The sequence below is a fragment of the Macaca fascicularis genome, chromosome 20, assembly GCF_037993035.2.
Source record: "Macaca fascicularis isolate 582-1 chromosome 20, T2T-MFA8v1.1".
Lineage (NCBI taxonomy): Eukaryota > Metazoa > Chordata > Mammalia > Primates > Cercopithecidae > Macaca > Macaca fascicularis.
The window spans coordinates 51,881,721-51,892,420 of NC_088394.1; the positions used below are offsets into that span (position 1 = coordinate 51,881,721).

At 48.3% G+C, this 10,700-nt stretch overlaps 1 protein-coding gene across 3 annotated transcripts in view; it reads right to left on the bottom strand.

Moving 5' to 3' along the window:
• Nucleotides 1-10,700, bottom strand: part of LOC135968927 (liver carboxylesterase 1-like) — a 35,913-nt gene extending 25,213 nt beyond the window's left edge. The window contains exons 1-4 of one of the 3 annotated variants that reach the window (XM_065537562.1): nucleotides 10,496-10,700; nucleotides 5,988-6,192; nucleotides 3,373-3,517; nucleotides 318-451 (exon numbers count right to left, since the gene is read on the bottom strand). In XM_065537562.1, the coding sequence (XP_065393634.1) occupies nucleotides 318-451; nucleotides 3,373-3,517; nucleotides 5,988-6,192; nucleotides 10,496-10,547 (536 nt within the window). In that variant the 5' untranslated portion in view covers nucleotides 10,548-10,700. Of the gene's footprint in view, nucleotides 1-317; nucleotides 452-3,372; nucleotides 3,518-5,987; nucleotides 6,196-10,495 lie in introns of all 3 variants that reach the window. The other 2 variants (XM_065537561.1, XM_074027001.1) reach the window with 2 other exon arrangements.

The following is a 10,700-nucleotide window of genomic DNA, read 5'->3' on the forward strand; positions in this document are numbered from 1 at the left end:
TGCTGGATAAACATAGGTGAAGAAGAGATGAGTCTTTCAGTGGAGGTAACTGGGGGCTGGGTCTTGCAGGATGAAGAGGAGTTCTTTAGGTAGAATAAGCATTCCAGGCAGAGGGAACAGCACATGGAAAAGCTCAGAGGCAAGCGGATGAGTGTGGCTGGGGAGTGAGAGGGTAGGTAGTGTACTATTATGAAGGGGCTTGGATGCCTTACTATGGAACCTAGCTAAGGTCCCCTGAGGGCTGACATGACCAGAGCTGGGTCCCAGCAGCCTCACGTTGGGGGTCAAAGTGCAGTGAGGAGAGTCTAATTTCTTACCTGAAGAATCCCCAGATGCCCAGGCGATATTGAATGGTCACCACCACCACGTTTTCATGGGCAGCAAGGGCCAGCCCATCATAGGTTGATGCTGCACCCACCATCAGCCCCCCTCCGTGGATCCACACCATCACCTGGGCAGGGAGGAAGCAACATACCAGTTATAGGTCACAGAGCCTGGGAGCACTCAGAAGGCGTCTTGTTTGGTGACCTACCTGTTGGTCACAACTGAAGGAGGATGTTATCCAAAGTTCACCAGCGCCCAGCAAGGTTGCAAAAGGCAGTCTCTCTCCTCCAAAATTCTCCCAACCGGGGCCCAAGCCACCACCCCACTGCACATACCCTGGCTGCCCCTTCCTTTCTATCCAGCCTCCAGTGCCTCCTCCTCCCAAGGTTCTTCATGCTGAGAACATCATCATGGGTATAGCAAAGGCTAAAGATGTCGTGTTCTCCCCCTCACTCCCTCAAGCCTGAACTGTTCATGCAGCTCAGCGTACCCTTGAAGAGCCCTTGTATCTCAGCTTCATCTCAGTTTACTCTCTCATGGTGAAGTAAACTTCTCTGTGCTTGAATGATTGTCTCGAGAAGCACACATGCCTGTGATGGTGTCTCTTCCTTAAATGCCTCCTCTATGCCTCTGCATTCCCAAATCCTATCCATCCTGCACAGCGCAGCCTAAAACCCACCCGCTTCAGGATGCCTTCAATCAATGGACTAACGCTGTCTGAGAACTTACTATGTGCCAGGGACTCTGCTAATACCCGAGGATGAGAGTGGAAACAATTCCTCATGCATGGTTCTTGCATTTTAAAAGTCCACATAGCAGGGAAGAAGTGAAAGGGGTTAAAATAATAATATTGTAATAATAATATTAATAAAATAAAAAAGAACTCATAAACTACGTCCCAAGTGCTGTTCTAAGCACAGTAAAATAAAATATCCACTGGGTAGGTACTAATTCTGTCCCATTCTCCAGGTGGGAAAATGGAGGCACTTAACCTGCCCAAGGTCCTACAAATCAAAAATGGTAGCAGCAGGACTTTAACCCAGGCAGTCTGGCTCCAGAGTCCACACTTTGAGCTGCCCAGCATACTGCAGGCGCCGGCCACAGAGCAGTGAGTCCACTGTTAGGGTAGGGGTACGAGCCTGCCTCTGCCTACTTAGCCAGGGACTGAGATCAAGCTTAGTGGTCACCCTTGACTGATCATATGTGATGATTTCCATTTTGAGGAAACAGAGGCTTAGAGAAGTTAAGAAACTTCCAAGTCTCTCAGCAGAGGCAGAATCAGGATTTAAATCTAGACCATGTAGTTCTAGAACCTGTGGCCATTCCTGGAGGTTCTCCTGCCTCGAGGTTCCCAGAGCCCCTGTTTCTCCCACACCTCTAATCCCTGCCTGCCTCCTGGGGAGGGACTGAGTGTGCATCCATCTTTGTGTGAAGGCTGAGCCCGCAGGCTGGCCTGCAATAACATACTGAAGAGAGAATATGTCTCTACAGCCCAGATGGCAAGATATTTGAAGGCAGGGGCTGCGTGGAGTGGGTTCATGTTCCTCCTTTTGCTGAAACACCGGGTCTGATTGTGTATATGGGGCACTGAGTACACAATAGAAGAAAGAAAAGGAGGAAAGAAAGAAGGAAAGAAAGAAAGAAAGAAAGAAAGAAAGAAAGAAAGAAAGAAAGAAAGAAAGAAAGAAAGAAAGAAAGAAAGAGAGAGAGAAAGAGAGAGAGAGAGAGAAAGGAAGGAAGGAAGGAAGGAAGGAAGGAAGGAAGGAAGGAAGACAGGAAGACAGGAAGACAGAAAGAAAGAAACTTTTTTCCCCACTTCCTCTGTCTTACAAAGCACATGTAGAGACAACTTCTAGTCCCACGTTCGCAGACCTGCTCCCCCACTCCTGGGCACCATGCCACGGTGCCCCTGGGAGACTGGCTGGACACAACACCCCTTGTTTTTACACCCTGGAGTGGCCTCCTTTGCCAGAAGATTCTACCTATCCTGCAACCTGCAGCTGGCAGCCTGCCCCACCTCCTGCCCTTCACTTATTTGAGAAATGCTGACTCACTGGGTCATCAGCCTTTGCCAAGACAATTAGGGAGGGAAAATAGGTAGAAAAAAATCCCAGAGCCGCCGGGCGCGGTGGCTCACGCCTGTAATCCCAGCACTTTGGGAGGCCAAGGTGGGCGGATCACGAGGTCAGGAGATCGAGACCATCCTGGCTAACACGGTGAAACCCCGTCTCTACTAAAAATACAAAAAACTAGCCGGGCGTGGTGGCAGCGCCTGTAGTCCCAGCTACTCGGGAGGCTGAGGCAGGAGAATGGCGTGAACCCGGGAGGCGGAGCTTGCAGTGAGCTGAGATCCGGCCATTGCACTCCAGCCTGGGCGACAGAGCGAGACTCCGTCTCAAAAAAAAAAAAAAAAAAAAAAGAAAAAAATCCCAGATATTTGGCCAAAGGCAAAAGGAAGTGCTTCTGGGTTTGTCCCACATTTTTCCCTTAAAGCCCGTACCCGGACGGTGAAAGTTACCCCAGATTAATGTTGGTGTGCTGGAGAAAGGCCACATACAAGCTCAATGCCCTACTCCGTGTCAAAAGCACTGGTTTGAAGATCAGAAGACTTGAACCAAACTACCCTACTGGGTGACCTCCCCTTCCCTCTGGGCCACAGTTTCTCTATCTGAAAAGAAAGAGTTGGGGTATTGGTTTTTCTCTAAGTTTCTTCCACTGCTAACATTATTGAAAATCATGTCTTACCCACTCTGTGTATCAGATTGTTCATCTAGTAACTAAAAGTAATTATTCTCATCCTTCTATTAGCATGAGGGAACTTGGAACAATTAAGATGTTCATTAAAGATGCACAGCAAACTCCCCCAGAGTCCCTGTGTCACGAGGGGAAACTGAGGAGTGGAAAGCCTGTGTTTCCTGTGGAGGCCCTGAGGTCCTGGCCTTGAGGTGCAGTTCCCTCCTCAAGCTGCCTTCATCCCCTTCCCATCTATACTAGAAGATCCGGGTTCCTGGAACTGACACACCTTGACCAGGGGATCCCAAGGCTTACCGGCAGCCTGTTTTTCTTGGTCAAGTCAGCAGGAGTGTAAATATTGAGGTAAAGACAGTCTTCAGAAAGCTTGAGAGGAATGTTCTCTTTCCGGTTTGTAAATAGCTCTGAGAGTACCTGCCCTGCCACGGCATCTTGGGAGCACCTGGGGAAGGGGAAACAAGAACCCCTGAAGTTCAACCACATCTAAGCCAGGTGTCATCGAAGGCAGCGCCTTGGACTGGGAGATTTAAGCTTGAAAATGGACTAGATATTTACAGACTCACGACACTGTAGTGAGTAGGAGGCTATCAGGGGCTCCAGGTGGGGGCGCTGGGATTTACTGAGGTCTCCTAAGACCAAGCAGAGTGAGAAGGGCTTCACACCTCTTCCCTTCCCGGAGCATTTGGGACTCCCAGCATCAAGGAGGGGAGACAACAAATATACTGATCCTCCCTGGGAGGTGACATTTCCCTGATAGCTGAGGAGGGAAATCTCTGTGGGACAACATCAGGAGAACTGTGCTCTAATTTGTCTCTCCCACGCATTTACAGGGTGACTTTGGGTGAATTCCTTTCCCATTCTGGGTCCCAATCTGCCAGGTCTAAGTGAGGGGAGTGATTTCTACATGGGTCTTGGAGCCTTGACACGTCAAGATTCTACCATCTGCCTCTCTCAGGAAAGTGCTGTTGGTTACCTTGATGAAAGATCTCAAGGATACAACATAGATGAACACTGGTAATAGTTATTGAGTCCTTCCAGTGTTCCAGGCACTGTTTTAAGTACCCTTTGTATATTAACTCATTTAAGCCTCAGATCAGTCCCATTACATAGGTTCTATTATCTCCATTTTACAAATGAGAAAACTGAAGCCCAGAGAGGTTAGAGAACCTACCCAAGGTTACATAGCCAGGAAGATTCCTGCCATGTGGTTCTTATACACAAGTATATTATAAGCCACAGTCCCAGATCTCAAAGTACCGGAAGGCAGGCGTCACCGCCCCCAGTAGGTACATGAGGAAACTGAGGCACTCAGGCTCTGGATGACACAGCTGTCAAGTGACAGAATCAGAGCCAGCAAAGATGACTTCTTGATTTCCATCCTGGGAGATTTTCCTACAGAACACCCAGTACAAGCAGCGTAACAATAATAATAATAATCAAAAGACATTCCAATGTGAAGAAAGGGAAAAAGAACTCAACTTGACTGGTCTTCAGATAAACACAAACTAAAGAGGAAAATACTATTGCTGTTATTGTTATTATTATTTTGCCTATCCAATAGTCAAAACATTTTTAATAACCCCAAGCATTGCCAAGAGTCTGCCAAATGGAGATTTTCATACATCAGTGGGAGGAGTGTAGTTGGAATATTTTGGAAGGGAAATCAAACAAGAGATATATACTCTTTCACTCAGAAATGTCATTTCTGAGAAGTTATCCAAAACTATTCACGAGTGTGCATAAAGGTTTCACATTCATGATGTTATATTATTAAAAACATCATATGTAACTTAATAACCCCAAATAAAAGCTTGGGGAAATTAATTATGGTTCAATACCCAATGTAATGCAGCTGTTAACATCAGGCTGTGCTATTTCTTGGGATGGAATGATGCTCATGACATACATTTTAAAGGAAGAAAGTATAGCAACAGGCAAAAAACTGGAATACAAACAAAATATTAGATCATAATACTTTACCATCTAAAACACTGATAGTTGTTCTCGCTGGGTGGTGGGATATTGTATGTGATTTTAATATTCTTATTTTTCCTTCTCTGAATTTCCTAAATTTTCCATAATAAGTATATATTACTTTTGCAGTCACAAAATAAAAACAGTATATATTATTTTTTTTAAAAGGAAAGAAAGAAGGCAGAGGTGGACTGCTGGAAAGCCTCCGAATGCCTGGCTACTGAGATGAGTGGGGTCCACTCTGATGCCTGTAGGGTCCTTGGTACCCTGGGGAGTGGTGGTGAGGCCAATTAGAACCTTTGGGCTTTTCTTCCCAGCTTGGCCAGGGTGAATGGACTTTTGGGCTTTTCTTCCCAGCCTGGCCAGGGTGAATGGACACACCTCCCATCCTTCTCCTCAGGAATACGGAACTGGGCACACTTGAGAGTTGAGCACTTGCCGAGCGGACACCTCAGTACACTTGCCACCCACACACCTTCTGGCCCTCCCTTCTCCCCACTGTGTCAAAATTCAGAACAGAGGAATTCATGGGATCCTTCCTTCTGATCTCCCTGGCCTGCTTAAGTGCTTCTTTGTTTCCAAGGCACTTATCCCGTTCTAATATTTCACATAATCTATGGAGTAATTTGCATGTTGTTCTTCTCTGTCTCCCGCTGCTAGAATGCACGCTCCATGAACCTAGGGATCTTTGGTTTGTTCACTAATGGATCCCAAGAACCCAGAACATGCCTGGCACACAGTAGGAGCTCAATAAACATGTGTTAAATAATGGACTCCAGAATGCTGTGAGACTTCTGGAATGTTCTTAAGGATCTACAATGATCTTAAGGATTCCAGAGCAAAGGATCAACCCATCGGGGGACTGCCTTGACTCCTTCCTGCATCACTTTGAGGCGAACATCCCCCACAGACACATGCCACAGCCATCCCTGGCTTACATAGGAGGGTAAGAGGTGGCATTCTTCACGAAGCTCCATGGCTCTGCAGGCTGCGGTGGAGTAAACCTCAGGGGTCCAAGAGGGGGCTTGGCAAAAGGGATTCCCAGGAAAACGGCCACAGGCTGTGCAAATCCTTCTAAGCTGACGAACTTCCCCAGCACTTTGCCATGCACGGTGTCCACCACAGGTGGCGAGGACGGGTGCCCTGCTGGACATGGAGAAGAAATCAGGATGCATCAGAAGCAAAAGGCTGGACCTGGATTCCAGGTGGGGTTTGCCACTTTCTAAGTGAGTAATCTTAAATAAGTCACCTAAACCCTCTAGGCCTCAGTTTCTGTTGATATATCATAGGGATGAGGATCAATGTCCTTCATAACTCATCGAGCTGGTTTAAGGAGCAAATTAGAATTGGAGGCATAAAAACATCCAGCCAAAAATAAATGCAAGAAGGAGAGCTACTAGGAAAGAACAAGACATTTAGCTTTCCCCTTAGAAGCCTCTGGAAACATTTATCCATTACAATCCTGGCACTGAGCTGCATGCTGGATGAGAGGACGAACAAGGGGTGCCCAATATTCTCAGAAGCACTGACCCTTATAGGGAAGGGTCACATATAGACCTGGGCCTACAGCTGGGAAGGAAGTGGCCGTGTCCTGGGAGAGGTACCCATAAGACAGTCTAGGAATTAGAAGAGGGGCAAGGCCTTCTGATTGTGGGCATCATGGAGGAGCTGGGACTTGCGATAGGGGAGGATTGAATCAGAGGAGATGAGACGCAGAGGGTGGTACACAGCAGAGAGAAGAGAATGTGCTGAGGCTCAGAGCAGCAGAACGCAGAGCCTGTCTGGGAGAGGGGGCTGGCCCACGTGCACCAGGTGGAGTGTGTGGGGAGTGGAAAATATTCCTGGAATGACAGAGCACATGTCAGGGAGGCCCTAGAATGCCAGGCTAAGCACTTGAGTTTTCTTTAGTGGACAAATAAGCAGCAGGAACCGTTCCAGATAAAGGATGTGATCAGGTCAAGGATGATTCTTCTGGTGGCCCTGGGCAGGTCTGCTCCGTTCTTGCAGCACAGACACTGCTTCCCCACTGAGCTGAAATTCATTTCCCGCATCCTCTGCATCAATCCTGGTTCTACCTGTCATGGGACTATACTGGCCTGATCTGACCTGCAGCTTGTGGCCTTTCAGACACTTGATCTTGCTGCCCACCCCTCAGGTCCTATCTGGCTCCAGTGACCTCAGTTGATCTAAGCTTCCCTCCTAGGAAATCATTTCCAGCCTCTTGTCCTCCCAGCTGCTCTGCTTTGGATACAGACAAGACGTCAACACCTCCCTCAAGGCGTGGGGCTAGAACAGAACAGAACAATTCGGATTTGGTCTTAAAGGGGAATATCCAATCACAATGGAAACCTCTTATGCAAAGCCCAGTTACACAACAGACTCCATGCTCATCTTATCAATAGTCAACCCTGTAATGTCAATATTTAGCTTCTTCTCTTTTGTTGTTGTTGCTAATTACAAATAATACTGAGATGAACATCCTTGGAAGCATGTTTAGCGACAGCAATGGGTGGTGGCATTACAGGTGGCCTGTTTTCTTGGTGATTTCCATGTTTTCTGCACTGTATGGGATTTCTGGTCTTCACCTGAAATCCTCCCACCCCATCTAAATTATTTTAAATTTTTAAATAAAAAAAGAAAAAATATGAAGAAATATGATTATGTCTAAAAGGTATTTTGAAAGACTTGGAGACCAGGCTCAGTGGCTCACCTGTAATCGCAGCACTTTGGGAGGCCAATGCAGGCAGATCACTTGAGGTCAGGAGTTCAAGACCAGCCTGGCCAACATAGTGAAAACCCCTCTCTACTGAAAATACAAAAAATAGCTGGGCATGGTAGCATGTGCCTGTAATCCTGGCTCCTCAGGAAGCTGAAGCAGGAGAATCACTTGAACCCAGGAGTCAGAGGTTGCCGTTAGCTGAGATTGCACAACTGCAATTCCAGTCTGGGTGAAAGAGTGAGATGGAAGGAAGGAAGGAAGGAAGGATGGAAGGAAGGAAGGAAGGAAGGAAGGAAGGAAGGAAGGAAGGAAGGAAGGAAGGAAGGAGAGAGACAAGGAAGGAAGGAACAAAGGAAGGAAGGAAGGAAGGAAGGAAGGAAAGAAGGAAAGAAAAGAAAGAAAGAAAGAAAGAAAGAAAGAAAGAAAGAAAGAAAGAAAGAAAGAAAAAGAATGAAGGAAAGAAAGAGAGGGAAGGAGGGAAGGAAGGAAGGAACGAACGAACGAACTAAGGAAGGAACTAAGGAAGGAAGGAACTAAGGAAAGAAGGAAGGAAGGAAAGAAAGTGGGAGTGAGGGAGGGAGGGAAAGAAAAGAAAAGAAAAAAGAAAAGAAAAGAAAAGAAAAGAAAAAGACTCAGTCCCTGACCAGAGGTGGGGGAAATGGAAGGGAAAGAAGACTGAGATGGCTTGTGATGCTGGATCCCTGTTTACACAGGCTCAGTGGAGATGTCAGTGAGGTATCATGGCAAGATGATGCCACCGGACAAGCGCACTTCAAGGCTGGAAGTTTGTGGGGGAGCAGGGCAGAATCTTCTCCTAGACAGTGAGCATACACACCATGGATGTGTATGACTTCATCGAAGATGTCAGTGTGAGAGGGAAGGGAAAAGAACAAAGATCAAACACAGGGAGCACTACAGCCAGGACAGAAGATCCATCAGTGTAGGGAGGAGAGAACATTCCAGTGTCCTGGAAGCCCAGGGAAGAAGAGGTCGAGGAACCAGCTAAGAGTGCTGAGGGCTTCAGGGAGGTGGAGGAAGGCCAAGGCAGAGAAGAAACCCCTGGGCTGGTCTTTCTCAGCTCAGGGATTCATTCAACGGGATGAGGAGGATGACAGCCAGAATGCCAAGGGTGAAAAAGTGGGTGAATGGGGGGAAGCAGAAATAAGAATGAGAACAAGAGCAGTTGCCGCTGTTGTTATATGAAACATGAACATGGTGGGCACCTACTATGAGCCAGGCATGCATTCCAGTTTGTTTAATTTTCAAAGAAGCCTTGCTGGGTAGGCATCAACATGTCCATTATACAGAGGAGGAAACTGAGGAAGTGAAGGCAGCCTGTATGGTCTTCCTAAGGAAGGAAATGGATGGCATCGCCAGGAGTAACCAGAGGTAAAGGAACATTCAGTTTCAAATAGGATTCCTCTCTTCCTCTGCCCTTCCCCACAGTTCCAGAGCTCTCACACTGTCAGGCTGCCAGAAGGAAGACAGGATGCAGACGGGGCCTGGGCTGTCAGGATTCAGGACCCAGAGACAGGCCCAGGCAGGATTTTCGGGTTGATCTTGGGCAAGTACATTTCCCTGTGTGAGTCTCAGATTCTCCGTCTATAAAATGGCACGGGGGCATTTCGAGGCCCCTCGCTGCACCCCTGTATGTACCATGTCTTTTGCTTTCTGTATTCTGATGCTCTGGCATCTGAGGCCTTGTTGACCTTGGAGAAACTGTCCCTCCCAGAGTCCAGCCAACCCGGAGCCAACACCCCAACCGCCTCTTTGGTCGGGTGGCCACGCCCTGGCCACTACCCACCTGCCCTAATCATGCCAGGGTTAGGTACAGACAACCAGGAACAGTCCCTGTGCCCCAGAGCCTCCTGAATTATCCCAACTCGCCAGTCCTCAGCCTGCCTGCCCTGCCTTGCTGCTTCTTTCCAGTGGAAGCCACAGTAAAAGCCCCCTGGCCTGAGATCCGCCCTGTCCCCTCCCCATGCTCTGCTGCTTCCCCTTGTGCCCCGCCCACTGGTGTCCTCCTCCTGTTGAGAACATGAGTAAGAAACTGTCTTTTTAATGGCAAGAGGTCCTGATATAGTGGCCTGACCACAGCTCAAATTTTCTATTCATATACTACGTTTTTAAACAAAGCCTTTATTTATCCACCCCTTTTTTGAGCTTTCTACATACCAGGGGCTGCCAAGAGTGCTTTAGAAACAACGACTCATTTCCTCCTCACCAAAGCCCAGTGAGGTAGGTAGCAATGCCACCTCTATTTCAGAGAGGGGGTAACCCAAGCAGGGAAAAGCTCAGTCCCTTGCCTAGGGACACACAGCTGTGAAGCGCCCAGTGGGAACTCAAACCCACGCACTCTGGCTCCAGAGTCAATGCTCTGAATATTCTGCTGAGCCGCTTTCCGTGATCCAGCCATAACGGCACTAATTAAGGGACAGTAAACTGAGCTGCCTAAATTTCTCGTGTGTGAGGTCTGAGGTGGGCCAGCTGCCGGCCTGCATGGGGGGAGCAGTGCAGGGCGGTCTCAGGATGTTCACCCTCCCTGCATCTCTGCGCGGACCGGGCTGGCCAGGCTCAGCTGCTCCAAGTCCAAGTCCAAGTACGGAGGACGCGCACAGCCGCCGAGCCGGACCTGTTGTGTTTGCCTTTCTATGCATCTGCGTAAACCTCAGCCCAGAACAAGGATTTCAAAAAGTGCCCCGCATATTTGATTTCAGAAGGACTCACCCCAAGCCGTGAAAGCAGCAAGAGTGGCCAGGACAAGAGCACGGAGCCACATCGTGGAAGGGCGACAGTTTTCGGGGCCTGCGAGGTCTCCCTGCAGCTCGGAGGGACTGCGCTGTCCAGCCCTGGAGCCCAGCCCCACCCGCGAGTTACAGCCCTGCGATGCCAATTGCCTAATCCTCTAACTGGGAGATATCAGAAAAGCCCT